At 45.8% G+C, this 21104-nt stretch overlaps 1 protein-coding gene across 2 annotated transcripts in view; it reads left to right on the forward strand.

Moving 5' to 3' along the window:
* Positions 1 to 21104, forward strand: part of LOC106610846 (cysteine-rich motor neuron 1 protein) — a 51506-nt gene that overhangs the window by 20241 nt on the left and 10161 nt on the right. Inside the window, exons 5-9 of one of the 2 annotated variants that reach the window (XM_014210476.3) lie at positions 3258 to 3437; positions 10630 to 10833; positions 12754 to 12882; positions 13181 to 13334; positions 16298 to 16419. In XM_014210476.3, coding sequence (XP_014065951.1) covers positions 3258 to 3437; positions 10630 to 10833; positions 12754 to 12882; positions 13181 to 13334; positions 16298 to 16419 — 789 coding nt within the window. The remainder of the gene's footprint in view (positions 1 to 3257; positions 3438 to 10629; positions 10834 to 12753; positions 12883 to 13180; positions 13335 to 16297; positions 16420 to 21104) is intronic. The other variant, XM_014210477.3, reaches the window with a different exon arrangement.

Here is a 21104-nt window from a genome sequence, read left to right on the forward strand (position 1 = left end):
CAGCCCAGAGTTAGATTTCACATTCACAGCAGCTAGCCAATCAGCCAGTCAGGGAGGCACAGAGTCAGGGAGAGAGGGAGTTAGGCAGGGAGGGAGGGGACCTGAACCTGGCTGTTTACTCTGCGCTCCCAGCAAATATTTGCTGTTTTACCAACAGAACAAATTCCCATTCTGGCCCCTCTGCGTCCATAAATGTGTGCCTTGTCCCGGAATGAATGGACTTAATGAGTGCAGTGACCAGAAAAGTGCTTAGGCTACCAATATGCTCAACAGAAGTGCAGTGTCAAAGAGTTCCTGTCTGGTCACACGTCCAAAAGGAAAAGGTTCAACAGTTCATTGATGGGAATGCTTTTTATGTGCTCCAGTCTGCCAGGGGGAGTGTAATCGAGTCAGGCAGGCCGGTGAGGGCTGAATGGCGGCTGCAGAGGCTAGGGGATCAGTGTTTTGATAACAAGTGTCTGCTGCTCTTTGGGTCCGGACTTGACGCCCTTTGTGCCTGCCCTACTGGCGGTTAGCCCTGCGTGACTGCGCCCACATCAGAAATCACACAGAGAGGGACTGGGGATGAAGACATGGCACCTACCCCCTAGTATCCCCCCCAGTCTCCCCAAAGACCTCCTCAGAAAAGAAACATCCCACATATGTTGGGTCACTCACAAACACCAAGCCCCATCCACAAAACACACTATTATTAACAAAGTTTGGGCGTCCTATAATATTTCTCTGTGAAACACATAATAGTACCCAGCTGTCAGCGACCTTAGGCATTGAGCACATGATTTTACAGACCAGAGGTTGGCTTTTGGTGGGGTTTTGGTCAGTGTACAGACTAATATGACAATGGACCTGTGTGTTTTGGCCATGTTTGATGAGAGACCGTTTCCAGCTCTGGCTGAAGAATGAGTCTGGGTGACTGGACAGGAGCTGGCATGGTCTTTCTGACCTGATGTTATCTGACATTGCAGATGGTCCCAAATGACCATGCTACAGCAGCCTACTGTTTATCAACTCTTAGATGAGCAAACAGTCTGGAGTCGCATGTAGCATGGATTTAGGTCAGGACAGGACACTTGATGTAGACTAGTATGGTACATGCGTTTCAAGAACTTTAAAGCCGTTAACTGAGAAAAATCCCCACAGAATTCTTGTTTATCATGGCCTCCCGAATTGCCCAGTGGTCTAAAGCACTGCATCACAGTGCTAGCTGTGCCGCTAGAGATTCTGGGTTCGAGTCCAGGCTCTGTCGCAGCCAGCCACGACCAGGAGACCCATGGGGCGGTGCACAATTGGCCCAGTGTCGTCCGGGTTAGGGGAGGGTTTGGCCAGCAGGGATGTCCTTGTCCCATCGTGCGCTAGCGACTCCTGTGGTGGGCCGGGCGCAGTGCACGCTGACACGGTGGCCAGGTGCACTGTGTTTCCTCCGACACATTGGCTGGGCTGGCTTCCGTGTTAAGTGGGCATTGTGTCAAGAAGCAGTGCGGCTTGGTTGGGTTGTGTTTCAGAGGACGCACGGCTCTTGACCTTCGCCTCCGTACGGGTGTTGCAGCGATGAAACAAGACTGTAACTACCAATTGGATACCATGAAATTGGGGAGAAAACGGGGTAAAAATAAATAAAAATAAAGATTTATTGTTTATCATTTGGGTTTTGCATTTTTGTTTGCTGGGAAAGACAAGTCACACCATGTGAGTTTGTCATGAATGTTTTAGGGTGGGCCAGGGTCAGGGTTTTATGGCACCTTCAGCCCCAGCCACTATCCCATCCTCAATATGGATTGGACTGGAAATCAGAATGCATGAATGGAATTTAGTGTCTCTGCCGCAAGTTTGTTTTAGGGATTACCATTAACAAATACTGCGGAAATCACATGTGAACATCCTGTCATGTGACTTCCTATTGTTTCCCAAGCATTAAAAATGTTGCCATGCCTTTTGATTTCTGCCCGGCAAAGTACTTATTGCATTTTGTCTGCTTGGTTATGCTGCACGCAAGGCAGGCAGGCAGGCAGGCAGGCAGGCAGGCAGGGAGAGAGAGAGAGAGAGAGAGAGAGAGAGAGAGAGAACAAATCCTCACTTTACTTTCAACTCAGTTGGCCCACCTGCTTTGTATTAGAGTGCAGGGCTGGTCCAGGAAGCAGGGAGAAAGGTGAGGGGTCAGAACAGCACACTACCAGGGTATGGTATACAGATGCTGCCTCCCCCCATGGAAACCTTAATAGGGCTAGCTACATTTGTTAGCATCTGGGCACCCTTGAATGCCAGAGGCAGACTTCTCATGTGTGTGGTTTGCTGGTACCTGTCCCTCCGCTCCACCGTATATTAAACAATGACCAGGGTCTACTTACGTAACCATTCTCTTGCAGTAACTTAATGGTCATGGTTTTAATGAGAAGTTAATGTGGTCTTTCAAGGCCCTGAGTCACTGAGTCATAGTCATAGCCAATGACAGTTTCATGGACAAATGGTTTATCTGGTAATCCAATAAAATTACATATGGCAATCACTGAAATTATAGAACTTTATGGCGATAAAAGCTGTCTTTGATGAATGAAATACTAAATAAAGAGAGTGCTTTTCCTTTACCACTCTCTTTCTCACACAAATACAAACACCCACTCTCTCGGGGTGATCCAGGAGCTTCGTGTGCAGTGGCTGGACGGTAGTGTCTGCGAGGCGGCTGCTCAGGGCTTGTTAGGGGTCTCTAATGATCCGTACAGTAGTCATTGTTCTGTGGACCGGTGCTTGGAGACAGACAGTGGAGGTTTCTGGTACTTACGCTGGCTTTACATGGCTTGTCTGCTGTCTGCAGCCCAGCACTCCAGACCACACTGTGCCAGCCCAGCCCGCTGCTGTTTTATTTTACCCAGCACTGGGCTGAGCTGAGCTGAGCTACCTCCACCAAGACTCCACAGATCTCTGCTAAATTCCACCCAATGGAGCTGGCTTCATTGTCTAATGCTGTTGGAGTCCAGTCCCCAGGGCTCTCGGCTCAAGTGCATAGCTCAGCACGACTTTACACAAATACACTTCTGTTCCATCTACAGTTAGCTACACTGTAATTATTGCATCTGAGTTAATGCACGGTTACAGAAGCAACAAACTCATTCTGACCTGGGGTGGATAAGCTATTTAATACATACCAAATGGGATGGTTTAGCATAGTATGTTCATTCATCAGCCGTGAATGTATGTTAGCCATCAAGAGCCCCATATGTCGTTCAGGTTGACAGCGTCTGTTTCCCCTTCCACTTTCCCAGTTTCCCCCAAGTGTGTCCACAACGGGAAGGAGTTTTCCGAGGGGGAGGTGTACCGTATGGACCCTTGCTGGCTCTGCCAGTGTCGAGGAGGGATATCCTTCTGCTCCAAAGCGGAATGTGCGGAACTGGACTGTGAGAACTTCTACATCCCAGAGGGAGAATGCTGCCCTGTATGCATAGGTACACACATCATTTTAAAGTTATACAACAGTATCTATTACAGATAGTTTTATAGGTATGTGAGATTTTGTATGATTGGTGGAGGTGAGCTGGTACAGTTTGGGAGGCCGTTTGTCATTAGTGTTGCTCTGAGTGTGGCCAGACAGGCAGGGAGGCTAGTAGGGAGGCATGCAGACGTACGGAGCAGACAGGGCTGTAATAGACTCCCCCAGGGCTCCCAACACGCTGTACAATATCCTTACCTTAATGGCTTCCGTTTACATTCAGCTGGACTCAGCAGTCATTAACATGCTTCACATACAAGGACCGGTCAAAAGAATGAGCAATGGGTAGGAGGTCAGGAACATAAACCTCCTTTGAGTGAGTGCTTCGGCTTCATTATATCTGGTAGCCTTAATGGAGGGAGACCCCTTTTGTACCTGTCCTCGACACTAAAACACATGCCCTCAGAGGCAGGTAAAAACACTGGTACCTGCGGTTGGAGCTGTTAAAAGGCTTGGGTTTCGGCAGCGCATATGGCCAACAAATGACGGTCTCGTGAAGCATAGTGGTGGTGGACAGATTTGGCTGCCAGTGTTTTTGATCAGACACATGAGAGGGAGGGAGACTGAGGGAGGTTATTGGAGGTCAGTGTTGGAGGTACACCTGGAATGTTCAGCCCCTGAGATTTTGGGGAATGCTTTCATCTTGTGTCCCTGCTTGGCCATGGAAAGCTCCAGTCATTGATGAAGCCATTGTCAGTGTTACTGTTCTAAGCTGGGGGTGGTATTTGGTTTGTCGTCGTTATTAAGAGCAACCCAAGCTGCACACCTGTTCTAATCTATTTCTAGACAGGTCAAGTCACCTACAGCCCTAAAAGTGCTTCAAGGCTGTGTGTGAAGGCATTATAATTTGTATTTTTAGGCTTGCTATTGATAGTGTGAGAGATGGATAGAGAGAGAAATAAAAGGATAGATTGAGAGGAAAGCAGAACTGCTTCATATTCAGTATAATCACACACAGATGGAGGAATCACAGCAGCCAAATCTCTGCTGGAATCAAATCGGGGAAATAGGACTCCGTCTTTAGGGAGACCCACTCCTTCACCACACACACAGGTTCAGTACACTACCCTCAGACCACCTTCCAACTCCACCTCACAGCACTGATGTGGTAATGGCCTGCCTCTCTTCACAATAAATTGTTGAATAAAAACAATCATGATCATTTATGGTAAACTCTTAAGTCATCAAAATAGATTCCCAGAATTCAGAGGGCATACATCACCTCAAATGGAGCTCCATGTGTTTTCTGGGTTACCTCTCAAACAGGCTTCATTATGTTGTGGTCCTAGACTTCAAACAAATGGGTAAAACCTCATTGACATAAGTATTCACACCCCTAAGTCAATACTTTGTAGAAGCACCTTTTGGCAGTGATTACAGCTGTGAGTCTTTCAGGGTAAGTCTCTAAGAGCTTTCCACATCTGGATTGTGCAACATTTGCCGATTATTTTCCAAATTCTTCAAGCTTTGTCAGATTGTATTGTTGATCATTGCTAGACAACCATTTTCAGGTCTTGCCATAGATTTTCAAGTAGATTTATAGTACCAGTCAGAAGTTTGGACACACCTACTACATTGTCGAATAACAGTGAAGACATCAAAACTATGAAATAACACATATGGAATCATGTAACCAAAAAAAGTGTTAAACAAATCAAAATATATATTATAGTTGAGCTTCTTCAAAGTAACCCCCCTTTGCCTTAATGGCAGCTTCAGTCACCAGTGCTAAGCTACACTTCATCTCTTCTCCGGACTGGGTCTGGCCACAATACTTCGTCCACATCACAAGATAGGTTCTCTTGCCAAACATCGAGGGAAGTATCTCCTAGCATGGCATATCCAACCTTGGACAGAGGCAACCTCTATGTCCCCACATGCGTCCTCCATTGCCTGGAGAAGCGGCATGTGGGCATAGGGTTGGCGATCATACACTTTCCAGCGCCAGGCTGAGAAGAATTCCTCTATGGGATTTAGAAAAGGTGAATATGGGGGTAGGTACAAAACTACAAATTGTGGATGGTGGCAAACCAGTTTAAGACCAGAACAGCCTGGTGAAAACTAACATTGTCCCATAAAACCACAAATCTAGCAGGCTCCTGATCTGGATCAGGGACAAGCATTGTGTAAATTGCATCCAGAAAAGTGAGCATATGGCCAGTGTTGTACGGACCCAGTGTGGCATTGTGATGGAGGACCCCGTTTTGAGTGATGGCAGCACATAGTTATTACCCCCACACTGTCCAGGGACATTGGTAATTGCCCTCTGTCCTATTACATTTCTTCCTCAGCGCCTGGTTTTGGTGAGGTTAAAGCCAACCTCATCCACATAAATTCATGGTGAATTACATGGGCATCCAGCTCCAATACTCTATAACAGACAAAAGGATATACAGATGAGTAAATATGGTATGTCTGAAGTACGGGAAATAGTGTTGCATACATACCTCTACAAAGTCATGTCGCATATTCGTGACTCTGGCAGAGTTTCTCTCAAATGGCACCTTGTAAAGTTGTTTCATCGTCACTCGGTGCCGTTGGAGGATGCGTTGTATGGTCGACAGGCTTACAGCATTGATGTTGTTAAATATGGTGTCATTATTCAAGATATGCTGTCTATTCTCTCGAATCCTAATTGCATTGTTGGCCAAAACCATATTTATAATTGCAGTCTCTTGTACATCTGTAAACAAGCGTCCTCGTCCTCCATGATGTCTTTGCCTTTCCAATCTGTACAGAATTCAAACAGTATGTGTTCAGCATAGGAACTGTAAACAATGTACAAAAAAAAGGTAGTACAGCATGATAACCAACCTCATTCATTCAATGCAGTGCAGTAAATGGATGGCTTAGAGTTACAAACGTTTATGCAATACTATGCAGTCATACGTATTTTACAGTACATTACTGTAATGCTAAAATAGTCATTAGATAGTTGCATACCTGTTCTCATTTCTGAAGGTATGAATTATGGACGCCACTGTAAATCGACTCAAGTTGGGCTGGACTCAGTCCAGCCTCTCTCATGGTCAAACCATGGTTGATCACATGATCAACAAGTGTTGCCCTAATCTCATCAGAGATGGCTCTCCTTCCTTCTCTTCTTTGCCCTCATCCTCTTCTTCCTCCAACTCCAAGTCTTTGAATTTTTCCTCGTTGTTGTCCCCTGCCTCTCCCTCCGACTCCTCTTGCTCTCTGTCCATTGTTGGCATCCATTGTTCAAAACAGGTCATCTGACCTTTGACCTATTTATAGGCCTATACTACAGGAAAGCAGTGATTGGTTAGTGATCAGTTAAGCAATTAGTGTTTGCACATGTGAGGAGTGTGTGTGTGACCTGGTGAATAAGTGTAGCATTTTGATTGGTTGTGTTTGGAAAAGGAAAGCAAGTCACTTCCCGTTAGATTTTTGTGTTTTAGGTAGAGTATTGTGTGTGGTGTTTTAGAAAAAAGTGTTTTATGCAATTGACAACTGAGTCAAAGGCTGAGAAATAGCTTATGGTTTTGGATATTTGGTGTGTAGTTTTGCACTTTGAGTGAGAGGTTTCAAAAATCGTGTGACATGAAAAGATTTTGTGTGTAAGCAGTTGGAAAAAACTGTAATGTGTTTGAGCCAATCAGTTGTGTTGTGACAAGTTAGGGTTGGTATACAGAAGATAGCCCTATTTGGTAAAAGACCAAGTCCATATTATGGCAAGAACAGCTCAAATAAGCAAAGAGAAATGAAAGTCCATCATTCATTTAAGGCATGAAGGTCAGTCAATGCGGAAAATTTCATGAACTTTGAAAATGTCTTCAAGTGCAGTTGCAAAAACCATCAAGCTCTGATAAAACTGGCTCTCATGAGGACCGCCATAGGAAAGGAAGACCCAGAGTTACCTCTGCTGCAGAGGATAAGTTCATTAGAGTTAACTGCACCTCAAATTCCAGCCCAAATAGATTATTCAGAGTTCAAGTAATCTCAACATCAACTGTTCAGAGGAGACTGCGTGAATCAGGCCTTCATGGTTGAATTGCTGCAAAGAAACCACTACTAAAGGACACCAATAAGAAGAAGAGACTTGCTTGGGCCAAGAAACACGAGCAATGGACATTCGACCGGTGGAAATCTGTCCTTTGGTCCAAATTTGAGATTAGTCCAAATTTTAGATTTTTGGTTCCAACCGCCGTGTCTTTGTGAGACACAGAGTAGGTGAACGGATGATATCCGCATGTGTGGTTCCCACCATGAATTATGGAGGAGGAGGTGTGATGATGTGGGGGTGCTTTGCTGGTGACACTGTCAGTGATTTATTTAGAAATCAAGGCACACTTAACCAGCTACCACAGCATTCTGCAGCGATACGCCATCCTATCTGGTTTGCGCTTAGTGGGACTATCATTTGTTTTTCAACAGGACAATGACCCAACACACCTCCAGGCTGTGTAGGGGCTATTTGACCAAGAAGGAGAGTGATGGAGTGCTTCATCAGATGACCTGGCCTCCACAATCACCTGACATCAACCCAATTGAGATGCTTTGGGATAGGTTGGACCGCAGAGTGAAGGAAAAGCAGCCAACAAGTGCTCAGAATATGTGGGAACTCCTTCAAGACTGTTGGAAAAGCATTCCTGTCACGCCCTGACCTTAGAGATCCTTTTTATTCTCTATTTTGGTTAGGTCAGGGTGTGACTAGGGTGGGTACTCTAGTTTTGTATTTCTATGTTGGCCTGATTTGGTTTCCAATCTCGTTGTCTCTGATTGGGGATCATATTTAGGCAGCCTTTTCACACCTGTTTGTGGTATCTTATTTTGAGTCAGTGCATGTAGCACCTCTGTCATCACAGTTTGTTGGTTGTTTCTTTATTTTAATTTTTTTTGTAAAGTTTCACAAAAATAAAATGTGGAACTCAGAGCACGCTGCGCCTTGGTCCTTCTATACACACAAACGTGACAATTCCAGGTGAAGCTGATTGATAGCATACCAAGAGTGTGCAAAGCTGTCATCAAGGCAAAGGGTGGCTACTTTGAAGAATCTACAATTTTACATATATCGATTTGTTTAACACTTTTTTGGTTACTACATGATTCCATGTGTTATTTCATAGTTCTGATGTCTTCACTATTATTCTACAATGTAGAAAATAGTAAAAATAAAGAAAAACCCTTGAATGAGTAGGTGTGGCCAAACTTTTGACTGGTACTGTAACTCGGCCACTCAGGAACATTCACTGTCTTCTTGGCAAGCAACTCCAGTGTAGATTTGGTCTTGTGTTTTTGGTTATTGTCCTGCTGAAAGGTGAATTCATCTCCCAGTGTCTGGTGGAAAGCAGACACCAGGTTTTCCTCTAGGATTTTGCCTGTGCTTAGCTCCATTCCATTTATTTATTCTCCTGAAAAACTCCCCAGTCCTTAACGATTGCAGGCATACCCATAACACGATGCAGCCGACGCTATGCTTGCAAATATGGAGAGTGCTACTCAGTAATGTGTGGTATTGGATTTGCCTCAAACATAACACTTTGTATTCAGGACCAAAAGTTAATTACTTTGCCACATGTTTTTGCAGTATTACATTGGTATTGGTATTTTATTAGTATCCCCACTCTTCCTGGATTCCACACAAAACATGAATCATGATAATACAGAACACTAATAGACAAGAACAGCTCAAGGACAGAACTACATCAAATTGTGCCTTGTTGCAAACAGGATGCATGTTTTGGAATATTTTTATTCTGTACAGGCTTCCTTCTTTTCACTCTGTCAATGAGGTTAGTATTTTGGAGTAACTATAATGTTGTTCCATCCTCAGTTTTCTGCTATCACAACCATTAAACTCTGTAACTGTTTTGAAGTCACCATTGGCCTCATGGTGAAATCCCTGAGCGGTTTCCTTCCTCTCCAGCAACTGAGTTAGGAATGATGCCTGTATCTTTGTAGTGACTGGGTGTATTTCTACACCATCCAAAGTGTAATTAATAACTTTACCATGCTCAAAGGGATATTCAATGTCTTATTTTCTTCTAATAGGTGCCCTTCTTTGCGAGGAATTGGAAAACTTCCCTGGTCTTTGTGGTTGAATCTCTGTTTGAAATGCACTGCTCGACTGAGGGACCTTACATATAATTATATGTGTGGGGTATAGAGATGAGGTGGTCATTCAAAAATCATGTTAAACACTATTATTGCACACAGAGTGAGTCCATGCAACTTATTATGTGACTTGTTAAGCATATTTTTACTCCTTAACATATTTAGGCTTGAAATAACAAGGGTTGAATACTTATTGACTCAAGACATTTCAGCTTTTCATTTGTAATTAATTCAATTTTTTTAATCTAAAAATATAATTTCACTTTGACATTATGGGGCATTGTGTGTAGACCGGTGGCAAAATAAATCTCTATTTAATCCATTTCAAATTGAGGCTGTAACACAACAAAATGTGGAAAAAGTCAAGAGGTGTGAATACTTTCTGAAGGCACTCTAATGCTCTTAAATGGGATTTTTTTTGCTTTGGAGTGAAATTTATGGCACTGAACCCTGAACTGTTCTTTGGCCTTCGGGGGCACGGATGCAACTCTATCTGTGTGACATGCACGTGGCTGAGGTTAATTCCTCTTATGGGGAAAGACTAGACACTGCAGAGACAGGAAATGAGATATGTATGTCTCGCTGTGTTTTTAATTAACTCATCTTTCTCCAATATGACATGCTCTTCCATCCAGCTCTACTTACATACATTAGATCCCAGTACATTTGCTTTACATCCACTCTCTGACTCCTTGAGGAGCTCTTGAGGGTTCATCCACCGGTCTTGGTGGTTGGCCAGTTTCTCCTGGTCCCACCAGGAATATCCTGCTTCCCTCACCTCTGATTCCACCATGTCCTTTGTTAACTCAATTACGTGGCTATGACGCGTTCCCACATTCATAGGTGTTGTATGAATGTGTCTAATTCCACTGTAGTTGATGATGACAACGGCATTGATGATGACTATGATGATGATTTTATTGAATCTGTTAGGAAGTAGAGTGTGTGTCATAAGGCATATGTACCACACAGCGTTTACAAGTAAGGGTGGCATACCAAACAGCACAGTATAGTTCCCACGCTTCTCTCCTTCTGATCCCAGCCTCTGTCTGTCTCCCTCTCTGTGTGTCCAGATGTGGAGCTCCTGTCTATGGACAGCACAGAGGCCAGTTGCTGGGTGAACAACAAGCTGCGTGGCCACGAGGAGCAGTGGAAGGAGGATGACTGCACCTTCTGTCAGTGTGTGGATGGAGACCCTCACTGTACCGCCATGGCTTGCAAACAGAGCTGCCAGAACCCAGTCAAGATCCCTGGAGAATGCTGCCCCTTCTGTGAGGGTTCGTATGGAGACACACACAATAATATCTGTATGCACATACTGTATTTGATCACATACAGCCTGTAGCAGGGACAACAGCTGGCTTATAACTGCCTTAAACATACAACTGAGAAAAAACGATTGGCTACTGTTGAAGTAGTTGGAGATTTAGGTCTGAAACTAGCAAGGAACAGGTCAAATGTAATGCTAAATATGTTCTAGACATAGCCCACATAGTCATAAGCAGTCAATTTCCTCACAAGGAAATATCTCACGTCGCACTTCTTCTGAAGTATTATATTGCATGTACAGACAATGGACATACCAAACGTTTTGATGGAAGATTGAATTTTCAGTTCAACTAGCCTAATAGGGCAGGAAAGAGCGTTACATGAACTCACAGTTTTTCATCTAATTACAATGTCTAATTTAATTGTTTCTGATGTATTGTGTAAGGGTCAGGTGCACCACCACCAATTGCATCTGGCATTCCATTGAGCTCTTGATATAGCCAACATAGTGTACCTGTCAAAACTAATATCATAAACAACTTGCAACTCGCCAGCTGATTCTCAGGAATTCACCCCCATTAAAGGCCACCCCCTCACATGTCAATGTAGCTACATCCGATGTATAACATGTCAATGTACATCTGGCAATTAACGTCTTCATCGGTAAATGGAACTGTTCCTACTACGCTGGACCAAACTACAAAAACATTTGTGTTTGACAATACAGTCAGTTTGAGCTCAAAACCTGACTGGTGGAACTGAACTGTAAAATAGTCTCTCCCCCTGAAGCTATGTGGAGGCCATGTTGGCCGCTCATTAAAGGGGAGGCCACGGAGCATTCTTCAGCTGCAGGCTCCTTTGTGATTTTTTTATTGGCCCAGCCCGCAATATGAGACCCACCTGCATGAGGCGCGGCTTAGACTGAGGGGTTAAATCCGATTTATGGTCATTCCGGTGTCTGTATTGGCCGTACAGCATTTACTGCCATGCGGCCTCTGCAGAAGTCAGGGCATTCATATTTCCTGCACTTCACGGAGCAGAGTGTAGCTGTTGTGAAGGAAGTTGTCAAGGAAGTGAGTTTGTGTTTATACAGGACGTACCGCCCCAACCTACCTTCAACCAATCATGTCAGTGCGGACCTATACGGAGCTCTCTGCATTGTTCCAAAATTATAGGAGGCTCACGGCGATGCGGTAGAGAGCTTGATTTGGCCTGCGCAAGCCTCCCGAGGCTCCGCAATCACGTCACACCTACCGTACGGAGCCTCCGGACTGCATTGCCGGATCAAGCTTAATTGGAGTGGATCACAGTTTTTTTTTTGTGAGCGTAATTAGTTACAGCTCGTTTGGTGCTCCTCCCTCTGAATGTAGCAAGATAATGGAGGGCCCCCCCAACTAGACCCCCACCTAGCTTCCCCTGGTTGTGGCTTGTACATGTGTGACTCAAGTCAGCATTACACCTCATCCCTGGTGGGCTCCAGTGATGATGTGGCCCTCTGGGTCTGTCCAGTGCCAGCCTCTGACTCACCAGACTCCCACACAGGGGCTTCTCTGTTTGGACAAGAGCCAAGCCGTGCTCCTGCACTCCTCCAGGCCGTTTAGACAACATGTGAGAGTCATCAAAGCCTCTGATAGAGAGCACCGATATCTGGTGTAATGGCCCTGCGTTTATCTCTAATCACAGCGCTCTCTCTCAGATGGCAGCAACGTGAACACTGAACCAGTTCTGTTGGCATGGAGATGGATGTGTAAGATTGTGTGTCTAAGTGTACTGCTCTTTACGCTTTGCTCTCATAAAAGCCTCATTTGAGAATAGTATGACATGTCTGTGAGTGTTATAGGCTTCACAGAGGCAGGTATAGTATGACATGTCATAGAGAGTTATAGCAGCAGCATATGAAGGTTATAACCTGCTTTTCTGTCCCACAGAGCCTTCGTATGAGACGGTGAGCCCTATGCTGTGTCCTCGTCTGGAGAACTGCTCTTTCTCAGGGAAGGACTGCCCCTACGGCTTCCAGCAGGACAACAACGGCTGCCTGCTCTGCCAGTGCCTCAACCGTGAGTCTCACACCAGACGCAAAGAGTTAAACACGGATACATAAACACACATAAACACACATACCATAAACACACACATACTGGACCTTGTTCCAAATGTCAAATCCCTGCCACATTGTCTCCAATACAGAAACATAAAGCAAATATCTGTCGCACCTCATTTGTTACCATGGCTGCATGGTATTTGCAGTTTTTTTTGTCATTGGAATTCGCTAATGAAAAGCCCTATAGAAAACTAACATGGTGTTGATGGATGAGCCAGCCTATGGTAAGGTGACCTCCATGTGAACTGTTTCAGATTACTCCTGCCCTGACCTGGGGAAATACTGCTCGCTGCAATGCCCCGTGGGATACGAGAAGGATGACTTTGGCTGCGAGGTGTGTGAGTGCAGCTCTCCAATGCCCAAGTGCCGACCCCTGACCTGCAGCAAGACCTGCCCCTACGGATATGTGTAAGTCCTCTGAATGGTCTCCACATCTTAAAGTTAAGCACTACTCATTATTCACCCCTTATTTTCCACACAGCTCAAAGGCTGTTACAGACCCACTGGTCACGACTGAAAGGCCAAAGCCTGAAGGAATGGTGATTTGTGTGGTTTATTATTGACATGGGCCCTGACATACAATCCACTCTCTCTTTAGCTGGAAAAACACATTTCATAAATCATCTTTCCGTCTCAAAACAACGCAAAAAAAACGCATCTGCACAAAAGCGGCCTTTATGAATTGTATACGATGAGATTCTTCTGGTATCTGAACCATGCTCTCTGGAGCCTCCGCTCAAGATGGGCCTGATATGTCTGCACAGGATGCCAGCAGAGAGGCAACCCAAGGGGGAAGAGGAGCAGGAAGCGGTGGCTTCATCACTCATAAGCATCGGTTCAGGACTGGCTTCAGAAGTCTGAATCCTCGATGAGCTAAGTAATGCATCACCTTTCTAGCAGAGTGGTGCTTCTAAAATGGACCAATGAAAAGACACAGAGACGGCTTTGTATAAATTGGCTGCATTTATGACCTCTGCAGAGAACTCTAGAGTATATCATCAACTATATAATTTGTGGCGTATGTGACTAAACCACGATTAATACAAACCTCATAAACTATACTTGCTTTGAACAGTCCAGTTTTCTTATCTCAACAGTGTAGAGGGGAGAAAGCGTGACCACTGAGCAGTGGGCTGTCAGAGTGGGTCAGAGCCCTAAAGGTGTGTTTACATTGACATTTGGCACAGTTGAGCGCCTTGGGCAGGACACAAAGGAGGACTTAAAGCGTTTCCCCTCCTCAATGGGTCTAAATCATCATCGGATCTGACAGGACGTGCACGGCATTCTCCTGCTGCCCGGGCCGGCACAGAGACAGCAGCCCCAGAGCTAAGCATGGTGCACAAAATTCCACACACCACCTTTAAACAAAGCCCAGATCCCAAGGTGGCCAGACTTTCTGTCTCTGTGTTTGTACACTGAGGGTCCAGCCAGCTCAGAGCTCAGCCTGGCCTCTCCATACTGCCTTTACTGCTGTTTCAGCAGAGATGTGCCCTCTGCTAGTGGATCGGCTGCTGTGAGACAAAGGGTTAATCTCCTGTTTTATTTATGTGGCCGACAGAGACTAATAGTATAATTAATCCCACCTAACGAGCTCAATGTTTAATTGAAAAGATGGGTTACTTGTTCCAGAAAAAGAGAGAGCGTGGGAGACACAAATAGAAAGAGAGGCTGGAGTGATGTAATAGATGAGCCCATCTGATCAACATCATTTCTCAACCTGCTCCTCATCTACACTGAGTGTACAAAACATTAGGAATACCTGCTTTTTCCATGAAACAGACTGACCAGGTGAATCCAGGTGAAAGCTATAATCCTTATTGATGTCACTTCTTAAATCCACTTAAATCAGTGTAGATGAAAGGGAGGAGATAGATTAAAGAAGGATTTTTAAGCCTTGAGACAATTGAGACATGGATTGTGTGTGTGCCATTCAGAGGGTGAATGGGCGAGAAAATATTTAAGTGCCTTTGAACGGGGTATGGTAGTAGGTGCCAGGTGCCCTGGTTTGTGTCCAGAACTGCAACGTTGCTGGGTTTTTCACTCTCAACAGTTTCCTGTGTGTATCAAGAATGGTCCACCACTCAAAGGACATCCAGCCAACTTGACACAACTGTGGGAAGCAATGGAGTCAACATGGGTCAGAATCCCTATGGAACGCTTTCCTTGTAGAGTCCATGCCCCAACAAATTGAGGCTGTTCTGAGGGCAAAGGGGGGGGGGGTGCAACTCAATATTAGGAAGGTTTCTTTTTTTTTTTAAATGTTGTTGTAATTTTTTACCCCTTCACCCCAATTTTCGTGATTACGTTCTAGTCTCATTGCTGCAACTCCGCAACAGGCTCGGGAGAGGCGAAGGTCGAGTCATACGTCGCCCAAAACATGACCCGCCAAACCGAGCTTCTTAACACCCGCTCTCTTAACCCCGGAAGCCAGCTGCACCAATGTGTCGGAGGAAACACCGTTCAACTGACGACCGAAGTCAGCCTGCAGGCGCTCGGCCACAAGGAATCGCTAGAGCGCGATGAGCCAAGTAAAGCCTGCCTTAGACCGCTGCGCCACTCGGGAGGCCAGGAAGGTGTTCTTAATGTTTTGTGCGCTCAGTGTGCATTTTATGACATCCATAGCTGGATCCAACTAGGTCACATGATTTGCGTCTGTTCCTATCTAAATTACAGGCTGTTTTCTCTCTGTTTGTATCCTCCATAGCTTTAGGCCATTTAGTGGGGGTTTAGTTTTATTTCCGTCCCCATGTAGATCGTCTCTCAAACTCCTCAGGGTTTGTTTTTCCTCTGGTACTAACTCGTCCCTGTGTCTGGGTCTGTATCTGCTCTCTACAGAACTGAACTCCCTGCTCTGTTTACAAATCAACCATGATGATGAGCTCATAGTTCATAGAGAGCAGCCTCTCAGTACCTATGTCCCTTAATCAACCTGGCTGCATTAATATCATCTGGCCCTGCTCTGGGCCTCACATATCAGCCAAAGGCTTTGGTAGCAATACAGTAACTATCTGAATAGGTTGAATCAAATGGAAAGCATCCAAATTGGCTTTAAACCCAGTGCCCTAGACTCTAGCATTGGTATGGTGTTTGCGCTGTGCACCATGGGGCTTTCACGTGTTCCAGGGTGCTGCTTTTATCTGGCCTCTTCAAAGGCAACTAATATACCAGGGGATAACAGAACCATGTATCTATTATATCATACCTGACCATCTGGCTCCACAGCAGCATTCCACCAGATCGCTCACAAGACCACTGGCTATTGAGCTTTCACTGAAACATGCACCATTTGACCTGTAAAGACGGCCTTCTTATCTTGCCCTCTCACATTACATATCTGATAAAGACATCTGTGTGCTCTATCTATCCCACAGGAGGAATAAGCACGGCTGTGAGATGTGTCGCTGTGTCAAGTGTCCCCCCTTCACCTGTGACAAGCACTGCAGTGATGGCTACCGGCAGAACAGGAAGGGCTGCTCCATCTGCATGTGCAAAGGTATGGTGCTCATCTGTCTGTCTGTCTCATCTGGTCCGCATCAATATTCATCCCTCTGGGTCAGCTGGTCACACGACTACACTTCCATAACAACAAAAGTAGTGTGTGTGTGAGCGTGTTTGTGTGTGACCGTGTGTGTGTGTGTGAGTGTGACCCTGTGTGAGTGAGTGAGTGAATGAATTACATTTTATTTTCGGGTCAAATCGGCAATTGGCAAACCATCCCTTATGGGATTAATTGACACATAAACAAATATTACTATAATTCACTATGGTAATTAAATTATCATTCTTCTTCCGGGGTTGTCTGCATCTCATAAAGAGTGAAAAAAATATAAAAAAAATATCAATACATGATAGTAAATGACATCCCTAGAGCAGTACAATAATATACATACATACACACTGTACATACACACACATACACATGTTGGAGTCATTAAAACCTGTTTTTCAACCACTCCACAAATTTCTTGTTAACAAACTATAGTTTCGGCAAGTCGGTTAGGACGTCTACTTAATTTTTCCAACAATTGTTAACAGACAGATCATTTCACTTATAATTCACTGTATTCAAATTCCAGTGGGTCAGAAGTTTACATACACTAAGTTGACTGGGCCTTTAAACAGCTTGGAAAATTCCAGAAAATTATGTCATGGCTTTAGAAGCTTCTGATAGGCTAATTGACATCATTTGAGTCAATTGGAGGTGTACCTGTGGATGTATTTAAACTCAGTGCCTTTTTGCTTGGCATCATGGGAAATCAAAAGAAATCAGCCAAGACCTCAGAAAAAAAATTGGAGACCTCCACGAGTCTGGTTCATCCTTGGGAGCAATTTCCAAACGCCTGAAGGTACCACGTTCATCTGTACAAACAATAGTACGCAAGTATAAACACCATGGGACTGCGCAGCCGTCATACCGCTCAGGAAGGAGACACGTTCTGTCTCCTAGAGATGAACGTACTTGGTGTGAAAAGTGCAAATCAATCTCAGAACAACAGCAAAGGACCTTGTGAAGATGCTGGAGGAAACAGGTACAAAAGTATCTATATCTACAGTAAAACAAGTCCTATATCAACACAACCTGAAAGGCCGCTCAGCAAGGAAGAAGCCACCGCTCCAAAACCACCATAAAAAAGCCAGACTATGGTTTGCAACTGCACATGGGGACAAAGATCGTACTTTTTGGAGAAATGTCCTCTGGTCTGATCAAACAAAATAGAACTGTTTGGCCATAATGACCATTGTTATGTTTGGAGGAAAAAAGGGGAGGCTTGCAAACCAAAGAACACCATCCCAACCGTGAAGCACGGGGGTGGCAGCATCATGTTGTGGGGGTGCTTTGCTGCAGGAAGGACTGGTGCACTTCACAAAATATATGGCATCATGAGGGAGGAGAATTATGTGGATATATTGAAGCAACATCTCAAGACAGTCAGGAAGTTAAAGCTTGGTCGCAAATGGGTCTTCCAAATGGACAATGACCCCAAGCATACTTCCAAAGTTGTGGCAAAATGGCTTAAGGACAACAAAGTCAAGGTATTGGCAAAGTCCTGACCTCAATCCTATAGGTAATTTGTGGGCAGAACTGAAAAAGCATGTGCGAGCAAGGAGGCCTACAAACCTGACTCAGTTTACACCAGCTCTGTCAGGAGGAATGGGCCAAAATTCACCCAACTTATTGTGGGAAGGTTGTGGGAGGCTACCCGAAATGTTTGACCCAAGTTAAACAATTTAAAGGCAATGCTACCAAATACTAATTGAGTGTATGTAAACTTCTGACCCACTGGGAATGTGATGAAAGAAATAAATCATTCTCTACTATTATTCTGACATTTCACATTCTTAAAATAAAGTGGTGATCCTAACTGACCTAAGACAGGGAATTTTTACTAGGATTAAAAGTCAGGAATTGTGAAAAACTGAGTTTCAATGTATTTGGCTAAGGTGTACGTAAACTTCCGACTTTAACTGTACATACATAACATATACAGATAAATAAATACAGTACGTGTGTGTTTGTGTGTGTGTGACCTTGTGTGTGACCATGTGTGGGTGATTGTGAGGGTGATCGTGTCTGTGTCCTGTAAAATGGATCCAGGGTGAGGAGTAGATGATATACTGTGAATTAGAGAGATACGAGTCTCTCTGAAGTGTTGACTTTCTCCCACTATGTAGCAGATGTGATTTGCTGGGACCTTTAGCTGGTCTGTTATGAATGGATGTTTTGACTCCTGTGTGTGCATGTCTGATTAGATTCACCAACCACAAAAGTTAAAGAAAGTTTGCGAACAGCTTATTTATACACTGCCAGTCTTATTTAATGTGTTTATTTTTTTCAGTAATATTATAAATATTTTAGCTTGGCATATATTTTTGGTTTCTTGCTTAGCAAGACACCGGTGCAGTGGCACCCCATTTCCCCACACATAGACACTTCTGTCTATTCCACAGTCCTGTTGTTGACCTTATTTTGATACTCTTGGATCAGGTACTCAATGGACTGTTCAAGTATTTTTGGATGGGGAACTGTACCTTTTTCTGTGTGTATAACAGTGTGTTATATCAGTGTTTTAAGAGAGAAGAGACAAACATACGCCCTGGATGTGAAAACATGGTGCGATTGTCACGGCTGTCGTAGGAATTAGACCAAGGCGCAGCGGGTTGCGTGCTCATCATATTTATTTATTAAAGTGAACACGGAAAAAACGAAGAAACGACCGTCCAACAGTTTCGCAGGCTATACACGAAAGCAATGCAAAAACAACTACCCACAAAGGGACAGGTGAAAAACAAGCTCCTTAAGTATGACTCTCAATCAGAAACAACGATGTACAGCTGTTCCTGATTGAGAGCCACACCAGGCCAACAAAGAAATACACAACATAGACAACCTAGAATACAAAAACAAGAACATAAACCAAAAACCCCGGAACACATAAATACAACGCCCCTCTAAGTACACACACACACCCCGAACCATATAAAACAAATACCCCTCTACCTAAATACCTAGCCCAAACCACGTGAAACAAACACCCCCTGCCACGTCCTGACCAAACTAAAATAACAAATAACCCCTTATACTGGTCAGGACGTGACAGTACACCCCCCCCCCCCCAAAGGTGCAGACCCCGGATGCACCTGACAACAACCCCAAAATAAACCCCTAAACTAAAGGGAGGGAAGGGAGGGTGGCTGCCGTCACCGACGGCACTCGTGCATACACCCCCCCTCCCCAAACCTCCTAGAGTGGAGGTGGCTCAGGTCTTAGTCCCCTCCCTGACCAGTCCACCCCCACTGAATACCTTTGCCGAAGGCCAATCACTTCAGACCCTGGACTGTCCTCTGGGAGCTCCAGACTGTAGGCAGACTCACTCGGTTCCGGACTGTAGGCCGTCTCACTCGGTCCCGTACTGTAGGCCGTCTCACTCGGTCCCGGACTGTAGGCCGTCTCACTCGGTCCCGGACTGTAGGCCGTCTCACTCGGTCCCGGACTGTAGGCCGTCTCACTCGGTCCCGGACTGCACACTGTCGCCGGATACTCTGGACGGGGCACTGTCGCCGGACACTCTGGACGGGGCACTGTCGTCGGAGACACTCTGGACGGGGCACTGTCGTCGGAGACACTCTGGACGGGGCACTGTCGTCGGAGACACTCTGGACGGGGCACTGTCGTCGGAGACACTGGACGGGGCACTGTCGTCGGAAACACTCTGGACGGGGCACTGTCGTCGGAGACACTCTGGACAGGGCACTGTCGTCGGAGACACTCTGGACGGGGCACTGTCGTCGGAGACACTCTGGACGGGGCACTGTCGTCGGAGACACTCTGGACGGGGCACTGTCGTCGGAGACACTCTGGACGGGGCACTGTCGTCGGAGACACTCTGGACGGGGCACTGTCGTCGGAGACACTCTGGACGGGGCACTGTCGTCGGAGACACTCTGGACGGGGCACTGTCGCCGGAGACACTCTGGACGGGGCACTGTCGCCGGACACTCTGGACGGGGCACTGTCGCCGGACACTCTGGACGGGGCACTGTCGCCGGACACTCTGGACGGGGCACTGTCGCCGGACACTCTGGACGGGGCACTGTCGTCGGACACTCTGGACGGGGCACTGTCGTCGGACACTCTGGACGGGGCACTGTCTTCAGAAGCTCGAGACTGGGCTGACGCACTGGAAGCCTGATGCGTGGGGCTGGTAGTGGAGGTACCAGCCTGGAGACATGCACCTCAGGGCTAGTGCGAGAACAGGACATACTGGACTGGGCTGATGCACTGGAAGCCTAGTGCGTGGTGCTGGTACTGGAGGTATCAGACTCGAGACACGCACTTCAAGGCTAGTGCGAGGAGCGGGAAACACTGGACCGTAGAGGCGCACTGGCGGTCTCGAGCGCAGAACTGGCACCGCTCGTACTGGCTGGGTGCCCACTTCCCCCTGGCAAATACGGGGCGCTGGCACTGCGCACACCGGCCTGAAAATACCTGGCCTCGCCACAGTACGCACCACCCCTAAGCACGGGACCTGTCCAGTCATATGTCGCCTAAAAAAGGCACGGGGATTTGGCTTGGGGCTCATTCCTCGCCCAGCCAAACTACCCGTATGCCCCCCCAAAAAAACATTATTGGGGCTGCCTCTCGGGCTCCCTTAACTCCTCCATAGCCCTGGAAATGCT

The sequence above is a fragment of the Salmo salar genome, chromosome 09 (assembly GCF_965601325.2).
Source record: "Salmo salar chromosome 09, fSalSal1, whole genome shotgun sequence".
NCBI lineage: Eukaryota > Metazoa > Chordata > Actinopteri > Salmoniformes > Salmonidae > Salmo > Salmo salar.